Source organism: Zonotrichia albicollis, chromosome 7, assembly GCF_047830755.1.
Source record: "Zonotrichia albicollis isolate bZonAlb1 chromosome 7, bZonAlb1.hap1, whole genome shotgun sequence".
Lineage (NCBI taxonomy): Eukaryota > Metazoa > Chordata > Aves > Passeriformes > Passerellidae > Zonotrichia > Zonotrichia albicollis.
In genome coordinates, this window is record NC_133825.1 from 17,123,994 (window position 1) to 17,141,381 (window position 17,388).

General features: G+C 43.4%; 2 protein-coding genes across 2 annotated transcripts in view; both read left to right on the forward strand.

Annotated features, from left to right (window-relative positions):
• Positions 1-3,641, forward strand: part of LOC141729649 (methylcytosine dioxygenase TET1-like) — a 31,681-nt gene extending 28,040 nt beyond the window's left edge. Inside the window, exon 5 of the mRNA XM_074544420.1 lies at positions 3,555-3,641. The gene's annotated coding sequence lies outside the window, so the exon portion shown is untranslated. The remainder of the gene's footprint in view (positions 1-3,554) is intronic.
• Positions 3,642-5,634: 1,993 nt separating this feature from the next.
• Positions 5,635-17,388, forward strand: part of TET1 (tet methylcytosine dioxygenase 1) — a 41,942-nt gene continuing 30,188 nt past the window's right edge. Inside the window, exons 1-3 of the mRNA XM_074544419.1 lie at positions 5,635-5,663; positions 7,233-7,323; positions 7,921-8,014. Coding sequence (XP_074400520.1) covers positions 7,313-7,323; positions 7,921-8,014 — 105 coding nt within the window. The 5' untranslated portion in view covers positions 5,635-5,663; positions 7,233-7,312. The remainder of the gene's footprint in view (positions 5,664-7,232; positions 7,324-7,920; positions 8,015-17,388) is intronic.

A 17,388-nucleotide genomic window follows, 5' to 3' on the forward strand; every position in this document is an offset into this window, starting at 1 on the left:
TGTTGTTGTGTAACTCATTAAGACTTGCTTCTAGAGGCATTTTATCAGTAGTTGGACAGGGCATCATCTGGTATTTCTCATTTATGAGAGCAATTGATTGTGGTGGTGTCCTTTAGTGGGGTGTGTGTTGTTATCACCTGTGGAGGTCTGAAAAGAGACACACCAATCAATGGGCTACTTGCTGCTCAGATATGGGATTATCTCTGGGTTAACTGAAACATTGCATTTTGATTGGGAGCTGGTGAATTCTGCATTACCTCTGGGGCATCACGTGTTAAAGGAGAAGTTCTAATAGTAAATCCAACTTCAGAACGTCAAATGATTTGCTGTAAGTGGCTGTTGGTGTGTGCTGAAGCATTAGCTCACAGAGGAATTCTTGTGAGTGTATATATGAGATAATGTTTGGTTGAAGTTTCAGTAGAACAGCCATGGCCACAGCAGCTCTGTGGTTCCTCATGGCCCAGAGCTTGAGCATGGTTTGTGAGTGGCTGTGTCTCCTGGCAGAGTAGAGCTCTCCTTAATGAGAGAGGAAATGACTGCTATTGATCTGCTTTATTCCTCAGCTTTCATTGCATTTGTGTGAAAGCCTCAGGAACAGATCAGATCTGTGCTCACCTCCTGGGAGTGCTGTCACTGTTGTGTGGGGCTGTGATATCCTTGCCTGAGCTTCTCACTGGGGTTTTCACATGCAGGTTCAGGGCTTGGGGATTGATTGTTCCTAGGCAGAGGGGAAGAACCAAATGAGCTCTGTCCCTGCTGGTGTGTCTGCACTTCTCTCTGTGCTGGAAATATTAACTTCTCATGCTAACAGACTATCCAGGGGCCTTTTCTGCTTGTGAGGAAAAGAAATGTATCTTTTAGCATCCTCTGCAGTTCAGTAACAGGAGATAAAGCAGCACAGTGCTCCAAAGGCAGAGTTTAATTAAAACAATAACAGCTGATTTAATGACAATATTTTGCCTTCATGTGGAAAAATAGAATATGAAATAACTGACTCATGCCAGTGATATGATTCATCTGGGGTTTTTTCTTCCTCATTGCATGTGGGCAGCTTCTAGTAATGTTAGGAAAATATGAAGTATGAAGAATTTTTTTTTTTCAGGCAAATCTACCTTTGCTGCTGGGATCACTGCAGTTCTGTAGGGACACAGCACTGCACCTGAGCAGCTCTAGCAGATCCTGGAATATCCTGAGTATTTCTGAGCATAGCAGTGCTTTTTGATCAGATAAAGTATTTTACTGAGGCACAGGCTGGTTGGGAGGACTGTGGTGGCACTTCTGTACTGAGTGCTGTCAGTGGATTCTCTATCAGATCTTCTCATCTCTGCTCATTGTGGATGAAGCCTTTTCCTTCCCTGTGCCTCTTATTACTCCCAAATTACCAGACTTGAGTTATTAGATTCTTCAATGTAGTGAACAATCCCTGTAATGATGAATGGAATACAGAATGTGGTGTTGTGTTGAAAATGTGCACTTGATGGGGAGTTAGTTTTCATCTCTTTGATTTTATGTCTGCAGCCTCCTCATTGTCTGATTAAATAATTTTTAATAAAAATTTTTCATGGCTGGGAATCTTCTGGGTTGGTAGAGATGTTAGATGTACTTTTGCTTAAGAAAGACCAACAATTCTACCTCTTTCTGAAGTCAAGGCAATTGAAATTCAGCTTTTGTGCAGGTATAGAGTTGTGGGTTTTACTCTTTTATGGTGGACCCTTAAATTATTTTCTGGCACAGTGACAGAGACCTGTGTGATGCATCTACCCCTGCCAGTGACAGAATGGTGGGACCTGTTCAGCTCCTGTGGGTCCCCTAGAAATGCTCAGTGACCCCCTGGGGCTGGGAATCACTCACAGAGCATCACCAGGATCCAGAGGAGCTCCAGCACTGAGCATTAGTCAGGATCTGTGGCCACTGAAATTCAATATTAATGCATTAAATAAGGAATCTTTCTGTATATAATATTGACTTGGCTGCACGGGTGCTGGACGTGTTTTTCCACATTTCTGTGAGAGGTTATGATGCCCCTCAGAACATCCAGGATGTGCTGTGGATTCCTGGGGTTGTGTTTTATCAGTTCCAAGGTGACCACTGAGCTCCAGATGGAGCTGCCTTGTTTTGTCTGGGGGTTTGTGGCAATTCCATCTCCATGGTTATAATTAATCATAAATCCATTTTGCATTGATTTTCCTGAGTTTTGTCAGAAGTCCATGGTATGAGCACTGAACCATCTCTGAGTTAAATGAGTGTTTCATAGTGGTGGGATTTTCTGGGCACTGCTGTGAATTACTGTGCCTACATAGGATTCATCAGCCCCTCATGGTGCTGATATTGGATTTAGGATTCATCAGCCCCTCATGGTGCTGATATTTGATTTAGGATTCATCAGCCCCTCATGGCGCTGATATTTGATTTAGGATTCATCAGCCCCTCATGGTGCTGATATTTGATTTAAAAAGCAGTCCTGCTTTTCTTTTAAGTGTAGCTTAAGGTTACAGGGGACTGAAGAACTCGTAAATGTTGCAATCAGATAAAGGAACAGCACTACCCACTGTGATTGAAAATTATTTTTAAAGGAAATTTAATATAAATAAAATCTGAATAGCATAAGAAAAATTGGATTCCTGCCTTAATTAGTGTTCTGCATAAGTTTCTGCCTTAATTATTTTTCTTTTTACTTTGTATAACTCCTTACTTCATATCCATAATACTATCTTAAAATCTATCTATGTATATATTCTTTCCAGGGCACAATGTTCTGACACTGTCTAGATTTTGACATTGCTTCAACCACATGAACTGTATAATATCAGTGAAGATGAAGAACATATTTAACAAAACACTAAAATGTAGCATTTACTAAAATACAGTTTTGAATAGCTTGAATGAGAGACTGTGGAGAAACCTGGAATTTTCCATCTAAATACAGAAGCTAAACAACTGTTTAAAGAGTAACTTCCAAGTGAGCTGATGTAAATTGGCTTTCTGTCATTTCTGCTTAATGAAATTAAGGTTTGTAATTATTTAAGGACTTGAAGCAAGAATGGTTGGTTTGCAGGATTAGCTAGAGTATCCAACCAAGAGGTATTGGTTAAGCCAGTTTATTGATCTAGCCAAATGAATGTAATTATGCCAAATTACTGCTGGACTTTGTAATACAATCTCTTGGATTTCAGTCTTACTTTTAACGTCATTTTTTTACCCTTTTTTAATCTGCTCATGCAAGCGAATTCAAAATGGAATCGTTACATCTCATTCTAAATGCCAACATCCTTTTTCTGGCTATTCATTTCATTAGTCTCCCACCACCACACTGAGCCAGTTTCCTCCTCTGTCCCTCAGCAGTGGGGAAAAATAGCTCTAAAAATGGATAGGGTCCTTAGCCTTCAGGTTGTTTTATAACTTCCTGTTTTGTTTATTTTCCAGTGTCTGTGCCTAATTAGGATATTCCTTGTATCTGTCCAAGTAGGGTTTAATTGCTGTAAATATGAGGCTTCTTATTTTGAATGTGCTCTGAGCAGCTGTTACAACAAGGGTTTTTTATTGTTGTTTTATAGGCACATTTAGAAAACAAAGCAGTCAATGGCCGCAGACCAGAACTCATGGAATGCAGTATATGTGGTCATGGTGAAAAATACAGGGTGAAGACAAGCCAAGCAGTGCCCATTGAGAATGTGCAGTGTAAGGAGAAGGAGAGCATGACTGGCCTGGAAGCAGAGAGGTGGGCACATGCAGAGAAGCCATCCTTTGGTGTCCATGTCAATGGTGACACCCACGGAGCTGTGACAGGCACCCAACACTTGAACCACGCTGAGCACAGCCCAGCCTCTCCCTGTCACCTCCCTGAGCCAAAAAAGCCCTCGGTGCACCCCTCCAGAAATGGCATCAGCACCCTGCATTATTCACCACCAGAAGCAGCTCCCTCACTGAACAAAGCCCCTGCAGAGGAAAGGACAGACCTGACAAGCAACTCCCACATGCAATGGCCAACGGGTGGCACTCTGAGTAACATAGTAAGCACTCTGACAAGCAGCCCTGGCTGTGTTCACCCAGAAAACCAAGGGGATGTTTCAATGAAAGAGGAAAACTGCACCTGCAGCATCTCTGAGTGCTCTGATCAGTCAGTTTTGCAGACAGGTTCCAGCTTGGATGTGCAAGAAAGCTTGAGTTGTCCTCTGCTGCCTGAAGGGGAGCTGCAGGCAGGGAAGGATGGCCTTACAGTACCAAGTGTGGAGACACAGCCTGAGAATACTGCACTCCAGCCCACTTTCTTGTCCCTGATTAAAACCAGAAATTTAACTCTGGAGCAGGTTGTAGCTATTGAAGCTTTAACACAGTTATCTGAAGCTCCTTTAGAAACAACTTCACCAGCTAAAAGTGAAAGTACTGAACATGTAGGAGAAACAACTTCCCACTTGCTCCACAGTTTTAAAAGGGATATCTCATCCTCCTTTACATGCTCTGCATTACAGGAAATCAAAGACACTTACTTACAGAATGAGCAGCAGCTCCTGGCTCACTGTGCTCACCCGCACACGCAGCTCCCTAATAAGGCAGTGTTGTACAATGGCCAAAGTTCAGTGTCTGAGCTGTGTGATAAACCTGCCAGTCCAGCTGGGGAGATGTATAAATTACAGTCACCCTCAAGAGATACCAAACCTTTATCTGACCTAACATCTAATGCAGCATCGTTTTCGGGATACCATTCCAACAAAAGTTGTGTTCCTGATCCAGTCCCCCTCTCAGGGTACTGCAATGCTTCATGTGATGTCCAGCATTCAGGGGACAACTTGGAAGCTCCTGGCCAGTTAGAGCAAAAGCCATCGTGTGGTGATGTGAAATTGGAAGGTGGTTCTTTGGTTAAAGAAGGAGGGATTCACAGCCAGGATGAAGAGGACGTGGCTGCACAGCTAACTCAACTGGCAGCCCTGATTGAATCCAACCAGACGAATCCAGAGCACAAGAACAACATAAAGGCATCCCTGCTTAATCTAATATCACATGAGAGGCAGCCAAAATATAACCAAGAAGTGGTGCAGAAAAAAGAATCTGTATTTTTTAGGCGTAATTATAGTTCCTTGCTGTTAAAGCAAAAGCAGGCGACCAATAAGAAAGGAAACGGTGTGCCATGGAAACAGAGACACAGAAAGAAGCCTCAAGAAGCACGCTATCAACAAAATAATCAAAACCAGCTAGAGCTGTTGTCATGCCAGCATAGGGAGTTGCAGGACATTTGGATATCATCAAAACTGCATAAGCTTGGTCAAACCATGCCACAGGACTCCAGGGTGGCTCCATCTGAAAAAAAATCTCCGAGAACCAAAGTACAGAGAGCGCTCAGTCAAAACACTTTAGCATCACAAGAGAAAACTAGATTATTTCTTCCACAAGCACAGATAAAATTCCACAGGTGCTTACCTGAGGCACCACAGGAGAAAAAAAAAGACAGGTTGTTTGGCTGTGAAGCAGTGAATGAGCAAATGAAAACTGTGGGCTCCAGCGACCCACTAGGTGCTGATCCAATGAAAAATGAAGTTGCTGCACGTAGCCAGCACAGCGACCTGTCCTCCCGTAATCCTCTGGCTGGCTCTCAGCTGAAAACAGCATCCTTGTTGAAAAGGCCAACTGAAAACCTACAGATGTTTACAGAAAAATGTAATTCTCAGGTACAGCAAACAGCAAATGTCAGTCAGGCGCCTCCTTTGCCAGCAAGCGTTAAGCAGTGTGACGTGAGAGCTAACCAAGTGTGTAGTGAGAGCAAAGCCCATGGGCAGCAGGGGACTCAGCAGGCAGAGCCAAAGTGCCAGGTGCTGCCTGCTCCCTGTGCTGGGGCCCAGGTGCCAGGTGCTGCTGGAGCTCTCAGGAATGTGGAGTGTGTGGGTGAGGTGACCGTTCTGACATCAACCAGAGTGGGTGCTGACCACGCCCCGAGCACAGGCGACTCAGGGTGTTCCCCAGCAAAAAACACGCTCAGCAGTTTCCTTGAATCACCCATGAAGTTTCTTGATACCCCTACAAAAAATTTAATAGACACACCTACCAAAAAAGGACAATCTGAATTGCCAACTTGTGACTGTGTTGGTAAGTGGTTTTGCTAACTTTTGCCTGTACGTTTCAAATGGAGGTGTGCTCACGTTGCTTCCTCTAATGTGAGGAAGTGGATGTGACAGCTGTTGCACAGGGATCAGTGTTTCACCATTGGAAGACAGGAGGAATTTTCTTTCCCTCTTTGCAACTTTTGCTTGGTGTTCTTTGGGCCTGCAGAGCGCAGCACATTGAGTAGGTTTGTACTGCAGCTGGCAGCTTTAAACCCTCCACTTAATTTAAACCTGGAGGAAGGGGACTTTTTTTGTTCCTTGCTCTGCCATTGCTGACCTGTGCTTTATGTGCACTTCCCTGCATTGTTTCAGGTCATGAATTTGATGGTCTAGAGCTGCTTTGTGCCTGAGTGGGCTGGCAGCAGTGTCTCAGTGCATTGTTCTTGTTGCTGAAATCTGTTGGACAAGCAGGAGGGCATAGCTTGGGGTGGCCTTGCTCCTGCCACTGGCAGTCCTGATGGCTTGGCAGAGTCCAGGCCCAGGCTCCTGACACCTGTGGCCACGTGGGGAGAGCTCAGGGCTCACTCGCAGAGTGCCTCTGGTGCAGCAGGAGGTGGCACAGCAAGCTGGGCATGGAGGGCGTGCCTGAGGGTGTCACACACGCTGTGCTGTCACCATGGAGGCACCCAGATGGAGGGACAGGTCAGAGCCTCTCAGCAAATGATCTGCAGGCAGATTGTCACCTTGCTTCCATGTTCTGAATCAGCAGAGGGCTTGTTTAGAGGCCTGGGTTGTTGTTTCTGTTCTGTAGGATATGACTATCAGGTAATTTCTTGTACTGCCCTCAATTCCTCTTTGTCTGAAATGAATTAATTATGTTCCTACCAACAAGGACATTGGGAATTTTATGTAGTCACTGCATGCCAGCTCCTCTAATGAAAGTTTTACAGCAATGTTTTGCATTCTTTAATTAGGGTTTTACTTTATAACATTAAAAAAATGCTAGCAGAATCATTGGAGCATAAAATAATTTCAGAGTGTCTGAAGAGAAAAGCCTGTCATACTCTTTATTCAGGCTCAAACTTGGTGTTCTAATTTAATTTGGAAGGCATTTCTGTAAACTGTTTCTAAGTTTACTTTTAATGAGGTAAATCAATTTTTGGATGTGCCAACATAGTTTTCTTTACCTGTTTCCAGAGCAAATTATAGAAAAAGATGAAGGCCCCTATTACACACACCTCGGGACAGGACCAAGTGTGGCTGCTGTGAGAGAAATTATGGAGAACAGGTGAGGAAATCCCAGCTTTTAATGTCATTGTGATTTTGGCTGTCTAAACAGGGAGGAAGTAGAGCTTTGAGAAAGGAAGTGCTGTGTTTAGCTTTGTTTTGTTGCACTTTTGTCAGTACTCATTTGTAAAGTGTTTTCTTGTTCAGATGTCATGGGTGAGCATGAGCACTGCAGGTCCAAACTCGTGTGTGCCTTCCCTGAGCCCAGGGCTGGAGGTCAAGTGCAGTGAGTTCTGAGTGCCCTTGAAGTCAATAGGAAGGACAGAGATCAGCAGCTGGCAGAGTAAGGTTTTCTGGTGTCCTACCTCTAAAGAAGCTGTGGCAAACTGGAAAAAAAAAGGTCATAATAGTGACTGATTGCACTGGGATTTATATGCAGATAACATTTCCTTAGTGGCAGAAGTTTATCAGAAGAGAGATGTCAAAAACTGCTCTTGCAAGTAGGGTTTTAATGAAAAGGATTTTTTTTTTGCTTTATAAATACTTTGGTTTTTTTCTGTTCTAAGTAAAAATAAATTAATTAATCTTTTATTGAAAATGTTTCATTTTATAATTGTGTATAGTTGTTTGTTTTAGTCATGAACTTTTTTTAATGCAGGTATGGAGCAAAAGGAAGTGCTGTAAGAATTGAGGTGGTGGTTTATACAGGAAAGGAAGGAAAAAGCTCTCAGGGGTGTCCAATTGCCAAGTGGGTAAGTTTTTATATTAAATCAATAAAGTTGCTTTGTGTGGCTTCAGATGATGTGTAGTCCTTGGCCTGAAATCTAATCTGATCTTTAATGAAGATCTGATTTTGATTGAAGATCTGATCTTTAATGAAGATCTGATTTTGATTGAAGATCTGATCTTTAATGAAGATCTGATTTTGATTGAAAAGCCTGCCTGAATGATGAAGGAAAACAATTTGTTCTTGTTTAAATTTAATGTATGGTGCTGTATGTTATGTACTGTGGTTTGAATGAGTGTGAAGGGGAGAGGCTGAACAGAGCTAGCAGGGATGAACAAGGGTAGAAATAAAAACACCCTGAGAGCTGGAGTGTTTTCTGAAATATGTCATTGGGAATTGGGAAAAGGAGAAAAGAAGAGATGGTTGCTTGGGGCAGTTGGAAAACTCTCTGGGAATGTTTTTAAAAGCCCTTCTCAGCTGCGTGACCGCTTGAAGAAAAGTGAGTGATGGAAGAATTTCAGTCTCATATGCCAAGGGGTTCATGACTATTTTTGAGGAACTGAACTCAGTATTTGAAAATGTGAATGTTGTGATGATAGTTTTCACCAAAGTCTTGTCTCACATTGCTTCATAGGAGCCAGGAAATGAGGTAACAGACACAAGCTCCAGGAGAGAGCTTGGAAAGAATTGATTGTCCTTAATCTTTGCTGAAACCACTGAGGGAGGTAAAAAGTAGACTGGAAATCTTGTAAACTGAGTTTTGGAAAATAATGAAAGAATTTGGTTGTTAAAAGAAAATATGTATTGCTGTATTTAGGGATTTCAGAGTTGATTGGAAAAACTGTGAAGGTAACTGTACAGTTGGTAGGGTAGTGCTTGTAACCATGTGCCAAAATAAGGTTATTGCATATTGTGTGTGAGGGAATTTGCATGTTAAACATTTACTGCTTGTGCTTGGAACAGTCAAAATGTGTTTTTTATACTCAATACATAAACTGTTTTTTCAGAAGGGAATCACATATGGCTTGTGCTTCAGTTCATATTTAACACCAAATCCAGTATCCAAGAAAAAAAAATTAAACTAATTTCATAAGCAACTGACCCATAAAGAATGGAAAGATTTTTCTCAGTGCTTCAGCTAAGTAAAACACTTAGTTTTAACAGAGGACAGGAGCTAACATTTGTACCATAGAAAGAGTTGTGAGCAGCTGAAAGGAGGAAGGCATTTAAAGCTGTTGGGGTTGATTTTTCTGCAGCCAGTTTGTGTGCCAGGGCTGTGTTTGGGTTGGAGCTGTCCCACAGGAGTGAGCAGTGTGACAGTCACAAATCCCTGGGGTGCCTGCAGAGGGCTGGTTTGAGCTATGGGCACCTGCTCTCCAGTCAGATTTTCACTGTTTGTCTGTAAAATGTTTGTAGACACAGCTTTAATGGTCATGTACCTGAAATTGTGGGGAGCAGTGACTTCCTCTTGTGTGGGTTCACACCTAAAGGGAGGAATGTTTTCCAGGTCTGCTGTTGTGTGTGACTGTGCAGTACAGGAGAGGGAAGGAATCCCTGACATCTCCAGAGCTGTTTCATCCTCTATAAATGCACATTTTGAGTTTAATGTGTTGCATTAATTTTTCATAGGCAGTGCTATTTTTAATCCTTTTATGGAGCATATTTGTATTTTGGCTCTAACCAGAGAAACCGGACGGTGAGGTTTTGTTTCAAAGTGTCTGGAAAAGCTTTGCTGTGCTCTCTGATACCTGCAGCTGCACAGGGACCTTCACTCACTCCTTCCCAGTGTCCTTTGGAACAGACTCACTTCTGCTCCTGCCTTGGGGCTCCCCAGGGACTCTCCATGCTGAGAGCACTGGGATGGAGCTCTGCTGAGGCAAACAGCACAGAAAAATGGAACTTAACCTGCTGATCACATTAAACTATTTTTTCCCAATTAATTTTCCCCATTTCCACTAGATTATTTTATATTTTTGGTTTATTAGAAATATTTTTAAATTTTAAAATTAAAGGAGGCTTTCTGAAATACCTGTGTCCACACATTCTTCTGTTAATGACCATATTCCATAATACAGATTTTCTCCTAAGTTATTTTCTCTTAATTGACTCCCAAGATGCACCTGGTGTGCTAAACACCTTTTGGGACGGGCTCCTTTCTTAGATTTCAGGTTGCCCTAAATTTGCAGAATTACTTCTTTCACTCTTTTAATACCAAGCATCTCTTTTATGCAAAAGAGATGTATTTTTACAAATACATTATACACATTATACACATTATGCACATTATACACATTATACACATTATGCACATTATACACATTATGCACATTATACACATTATGCACATTATGCACATTATACACATTATGCACATTATACACATTATACACATTATGCACATTATACACATTATACACATTATACGTTACAAATACATTATATACATTATATTTTTACAATACATTACATTTTACAATACAGTATATTTTACAATAGATTTTATTTTACAATACATTGTATTTTTACAAAATGTAGTCAATTTTTAATGTATTATATTTTAGGGTGATACTTTGCCCCTCTGGATATGAACAAGAATGCTCCTGTTAGTTAAATATTAGTAAATATTGGCCAGGGTTGGAAACCTTGTGCCTGTTCAGTGTGTAGGTGTCAGACTGACTGGGGGATGAGCTTCTGATTGTTTTCACTGCATGAGGCAGCAACAACATTGCTTGACCTTTGATGGGGAGAAGGAAAAACCCCAAATTGTGTTGTCTCATTGGTTTGTCAAAACAGAATTAATAATAGAATTTTGCCACAGACTCCTAATGTGTGGATATCCGTGTGGGTGACAGGTGTGTGGTCAGAAAATAAAATAACTTCCCATCCTGGGACACTTGCTGGGGTGGATGGATGCTTCCTTCTTTTTTGTCTGGATTTCTGGTGCTTTGTCCAGCTCATCATCCTGCTGTGTCGTATTTTAGAGAAATGAAGCTCAGAATGCTGCAATGATTTCCTGTCACCCTGAGCAGCCTGTTTGTGCCATGACAGGTTTTGTGGGGCTGTGCATCCCTGGCACAGCCGGTGGGGCCTGCACTCACTGTTTGCTCAGGGGCTCCAGCTGGTGACAGATGTGCTGGGCTTTGGTTTCTCCTGCTCTGGGCAGGGGTGAATTCCAGTTACCTCCATTTCTGGGCAAGGGTTGGTGAATTTGTGAGTGGTTCATGAGCAGCTCACTGCAGGCAAAGACACATCAGCGCTGACCTCAGAGGGGCTGAGATTTGGGGCTTGCTTCTTTTGGATTAAATCCATTTCCTGTGGCTTCCTTGGATCACCTAAGGTATCATTGCTATCTTTTGCCTTCATTTCGAGTTGCAATGCAATTTTTAAGGCTCCAGCTCTGGGGAAAAAAAAAAAAAAAAAAAAAAGGGAGAATAAATGACAAAAGCCCTGCAGGGCAGGCTGAGTTCTTTTTGCCAATATTGGTCTCTGTGGCTGATCAGTAGCACAGAAGTGCAGGAGCAGGGCAGTTCCCTCCCAGAAGACTCACTTGGTTTGCAGTAATTCACAGCTTTGTGCTTCCCTGGGCTGCAGGCAGTGTGTTTGTGTTCAGTTGCCTTTCATAAATGTCATCTTCTCCCTTTCCTTCCTGTTCCCTGTGCTGGAAGTTAAAATGCAGGCAGCAATGATTCAGCCAGTGCTCCACTCCCAGCAAGTCCTTGCAGTTGTTTTTGCTTTTCTCTGTTGCAGAGCAGTGATTTGGCATCTCCATGGCCCTTTCCATCCTCATGCCAGAGTCTCATTCCTGCATGGTAATGCCCAGCTCAGAGCCCTCTGTGTCCAAAGCCAGAGCCACAGAAATGCTGATTTGGGCAGTCTGAGCTGTCCCTGTGCATCAGCACTGCTGAGAGATGCTGCCTTGCCCACACACACTCCCCAGGCTGGTGTGAGCATGGCTTCAGGGCTTTTTCCAGGGCTTTTTGCAGGCCTGGCTCCTCTTGGCAATCTGCAGGCCCTCTGCTGATAAGGTGGTAAAAATCAAACTGCAGATGGCATTTAATGCTGCACTTGTTTCATCCTTGAGTTTCTTTTGCGGGCGTCATCTGAACTTGGCAAACTCCTGATTTTTGGGGGCAGGGAATGGGGGTTTGGCTTTTGTGGGGTTTATTTATGATTGTCCTCCAACCACTTCTGTCAGGGCTTTAACTTCAGGAAAAAATTCTTGTGTGTCCCCTGTGAAGATTTTCTGACATCGCAATCTTTCCAAACTTCTTGTTTGTGAACATCTGAGCCTTATCTTCCCTAAATGCCTTTTTTTCCCCCTTTTTATGTTTGGTTGGTTTTGGTTTTTGGATTTTTATTAACAATTGGGTGATCTGTTGACCTTTTGGATTCTGTTATACTGGTGGTAGCCCTAATTTCTTTGAAAATACAGTGTTATGGTGCTTTAATGCCTTTTGGAAGCTGTTCCTTAGACTCTTTCACTCATGGACTGTTTGCCTTTTTTGAGTTTTTATTTATAGCTTGACAGATCCTTATTTTCTTTATGCTGACTGTTTATTAGTAGGCTATATAAAAAAAAAAAGGGGTGGAATAAAAACAGATAAAAATCCTCATTACAGTCCTATACAAACACAAACCTACACTAAAAGTAATGTTTTTAGAGTAATGCTTTGATAGCCCACTGTTATAACCAAGATTTTCTAGATCACTGAACTGGTAGGAATTTGTAACTAAATGCCAGAAACTACATTTTGTGAAGTGCTGAGTGGCACTCAGTAATAATGAACTGTTCTATAGATGCAGAGAAGATTTTTTTTCAGTCTGCTGGTTTGGTTTGAGTTGAGAAAGTCGTTGAAAGTGGGAATTGAGAAAGTGAGGAATTGGAGAAATTACTCCTGCTTTGACTCTCTGTTACTGTTAGTATTAATAATATTGTTCGTGTTATTATAGTACTGTTAATTATTAATTAGTATCAATAATCCATTGAAGGAAAATGGCTCTGTGATGGTTATTTCTGTTCCTGCTTGGCAGTTCAGGGCTCAGGTGCTCTGGTGCAGCCCTGCTTGGTAGGGGATGCTGAAGCTGTCATGTAATTTGGAACATGACTGGGGAATTTTTACAATAGATTTGCAAAAGACTTCAAGGTAAATTCAGTGGACTGACTGTCCCCTGGACACAGGTGTAGGTGGGATGTGCAGTTCCATTCTGCCTTAAACAGCTTACTGTACTTTGTGCTTTTATTGCATTTCTTGAACTGTCTTTGTGATGAAGTGATGTACTCCACAGGAGAAGTGTTAAAGGAAATTATTTTTAGCAGATAGAGAGGGTGGTTGGTGGGGTTTTTTCCACTTTTTTCCATGGTGTTTTATTAAAGCATCACTTTTTTGCCATGGTGTTGTACCACATTATGAGAGTGTGTGTAGCTGTGCAGGCATTATTTTCACTGTTGGCTAAATACAGAATTTGAGGAGTTTATTTGGGACAGAAATGTTTGTAACATCATCTGAAGCAAAGTTGTTCTTTAAGTAGAAGTAATACAGTAAAAATGAAGCAGAAAACTATGTTAGGGTAAACAAAGTTAAGTATTATTAAGCAGCAAGAATTTTGATATTATCAATGTTTATTTAGAGCAATGTGACCTCTGAACAAACATCCCTCCCAAAGCAGGTGCAGTTTTCCATGGCTGCAGTGTGGCAGAAGGGGAAGCCTGAGGGAGTGAGGAGGGGAAGGGCCCTGGGAGCTGAGATGTGGGTTTTGTGCTCACCTCTGCAGTGCTGGTGGTGTGATCACAGCAAAATCCCTGATCTGAGTGTGCTGCACCCTGCTCATCTGTAACCACTTCAGAATCCCTGATCCTGAGTGTGCTGCACCCTGCTCATCTGTAACCACTGCAAAATCCCTGATCTGAGTGTGCTGCACCCTGCTCATCTGTAACCACTGCAAAATCCCTGATCTGAGTGTGCTGCACCCTGCTCATCTGTAACCACTTCAGAATCCCTGATCCTGAGTGTGCTGCACCCTGCTCATCTGTAACCACTGCAAAATCCCTGACCCTGAGTGTGCTGCACTCTGCACATCTGTAACCACTGCAAAATCCCTGACCCTGAGTGTGCTGCACCCTGCTCATCTGTAACCACTGCAAAATCCCTGACCCTGAGTGTGCTGCACCCTGCTCCTCTGTAACCACTGCAAAATCCCTGACCCTGAGTGTGCTGCACCCTGCTCATCTGTAACCACTGCAAAATCCCTGATCTGAGTGTGCTGCACCCTGCTCATCTGTAACCACTGCAAAATCCCTGACCCTGAGTGTGCTGCACCCTGCTCATCTGAAACCACTGCAAAATCCCTGAGTGTGCTGCACCCTGCTCATCTGTAACCACTGCAAAATCCCTGAGTGTGCTGCACTCTGCACATCTGTAACCACTGCAAAATCCCTGATCCTGAGTGTGCTGCACCCTGCTCATCTGTAACCACTGCAAAATCCCTGAGTGTGCTGCACTCTGCTCATCTGTAACCACTGCAAAATCCCTGATCTGAGTGTGCTGCACCCTGCTCATCTGTAACCACTGCAAAATCCCTGAGTGTGCTGCACTCTGCACATCTGTAACCACTGCAAAATCCCTGATCCTGAGTGTGCTGCACCCTGCTCATCTGTAACCACTGCAAAATCCCTGACCCTGAGTGTGCTGCACCCTGCTCATCTGTAACCACTGCAAAATCCCTGATCTGAGTGTGCTGCACCCTGCTCATCTGTAACCACTGCAAAATCCCTGAGTGTGCTGCACTCTGCTCATCTGTAACCACTGCAAAATCCCTGAGTGTGCTGCACTCTGCTCCTCTGTAACCACTGCAAAATCCCTGAGTGTGCTGCACTCTGCTCCTCTGTAACCACTGCAAAATCCCTTATCCTGAGTGTGCTGCACCCTGCTCATCTGTAACCACTGCAAAATCCCTGATCTGAGTGTGCTGCACCCTGCTCATCTGTAACCACTGCAAAATCCCTGAGTGTGCTGCACTCTGCTCATCTGTAACCACTGCAAAATCCCTGATCCTGAGTGTGCTGCACCCTGCTCATCTGTAACCACTGCAAAATCCCTGAGTGTGCTGCACTCTGCTCATCTGTAACCACTGCAAAATCCCTGACCCTGAGTGTGCTGCACCCTGCTCATCTGTAACCACTGCAAAATCCCTGAGTGTGCTGCACTCTGCTCCTCTGTAACCACTGCAAAATCCCTTATCCTGAGTGTGCTGCACCCTGCTCCTCTGTAACCACTGCAAAATCCCTGATCCTGAGTGTGCTGCACCCTGCTCATCTGTAACCACTGCAAAATCCCTGATCTGAGTGTGCTGCACCCTGCTCATCTGTAACCACTGCAAAATCCCTGAGTGTGCTGCACCCTGCTCATCTGTAAGCACTGCAAAATCCCTGAGTGTGCTGCACTCTGCTCATCTGTAAGCACTGCAGCAGTGCCAGGAGCAGCTGCAGAAGTGCTGCAGATATTGCACATCAGTGATACTCCTGCAGAAATGACTAAAGAACTTTACAGGATTGGAATGACAGCAGCCTTGCAGAGCCAACTCTTTGATGTTGTCTGCCAGCACCAAGGAGAGAAAATTCAGCAAAGTGGAACTTATTTCCATTTTAATATCTCCTAGACATGCTGAGAATAAAAGGCTGTAACATTTTCCAGTATGAAAAGGGTTTTGATGGGATTTAGTGTGTGTGTTTAAGGGGCAATTAGGGAAAAGGAGGGCAGACTCACTTCTGTGACAAGCTGGGCCATTTGTCCTGCTGTCTGGCAGAGCAGCAGCAGGTTTGGACAGCACCCTGCACTGCTGGAAGGAATTGTATTATTAATTATTAAGCAATTAGGAGGGTCTTGTCCTGTGTTGAAGGATCTCCATACACAAACTCTGTACAGAGGCAAAATCTGCAGGTTAGAAGACTTGAAGGCACAGTGCTGTAAATGAGTTTCCTATTTCAGGAAATTACAGGGAGCATTAAAGTATGTTCTCACTTTCACATCAATTCCTTATACCCTGCAAAGCAGACATAGTTTACTGAAGAAATTCAGAATGGACTGGAGGGAATACTGCAGTGGAGCCACATGGAGATGAAAAATACCTATAAAGGACCTTTTTGTTGGTTCTGTTGTTTTGGGAGAGTTTATCCAGTAATTTACAGGAGTATTTAACACAGTTAAAATTTTGGGCTCTTTGCTAGCAGTGTCTGGTTTCTGTCATGTTGAAGTTAACACAGCTCCTGTGGTGATGGTAATTGGAAAGTAATTTCTCATCCATGTGGTAATTCAGCATCTGGGGCACTGAGCTTCTGCAGGCTGGCTCTGAGCTACTTTCACAAGTCCTGTACGTGCTAATTTAGATAGACTGGCTTATGTCTCAGGACATTTTTATTCACAGTGCTCTTATTCCTTGTCCCAGAGCTCCTGCCAAGGAAGTAGAACTCGAGCATTTGGACAGCTGAAGCAGGTTTTATTGATAGTGTAACTTTACTGATGCTGTTCATTGCAAACCATTTAGAAATGTTTGAAAAAAGTGGGAGACAGGAGCCAAACTGCTGATGATAAAATGTTGTTTAGGATAATGAAGAGGAGGGACAGGCATCATGAAGAGCAGGAAGGACTTGCAATCAGAGCAAATGGCCATTAAAATAATAGCTAAAAGTCACTCAATAAATATAAAGTCCCACAGAAAAACAGTGTTGTGGTTTATATACACAGTGATGGAGCACTCTTCATGCTCAAGATAATGGTTCAGTAGACATCAGCTTGTTCAGCTGTGATGGAAACAGCAAAACAAACAGCTGGGAATTATTGGGGAGGAGCAAAGACACCATGGAATAGCTGTGCCTCTGTGGAAAGTGTGTGTCCCTCAGGCTGGCTGGGTCTGGTCCCCATCTCCAGAGGGCCCAGCAGGGCTGGGAAGGGCAGGTGGGAAGGGAGAGGAAAGCAGAGCTCTGTGGATCACCCTGGATCAGAACTAGAGGGCACTGGCAGGAGAGAGCTATGCAGGAGCAAAAGGCAATGGATTTTTCCTGCACATAATCTGCATTTAAGCTTTCCTGGTAATTTAGTGGGGGGTAGATTGCTGCGTGGATTTAAAATTGAGTGGAGAAATGCAGAAAAGGCAAATCCTTAAGAAGCTGGGAGAGAGCACATGCCCTGAGCTGCTGGGGGTGGCTGGAGGTGCCTGCCCTCCCTGAGAGCCATCTCACATCCCATGAGTGCCTTTTTTGCTGCTCCTCCATGGGCAGCTGCTGCTGGTCAGGGTCAGGGTAAGGCTGGCCAGGCTGCTGCTCTGACCTCATTCTTGCACTCTGCAGTTTTTAGAATCCCTTTCTGTCTCTTGACTGTCCTTTTATGCAAAGGTGTGAACAAT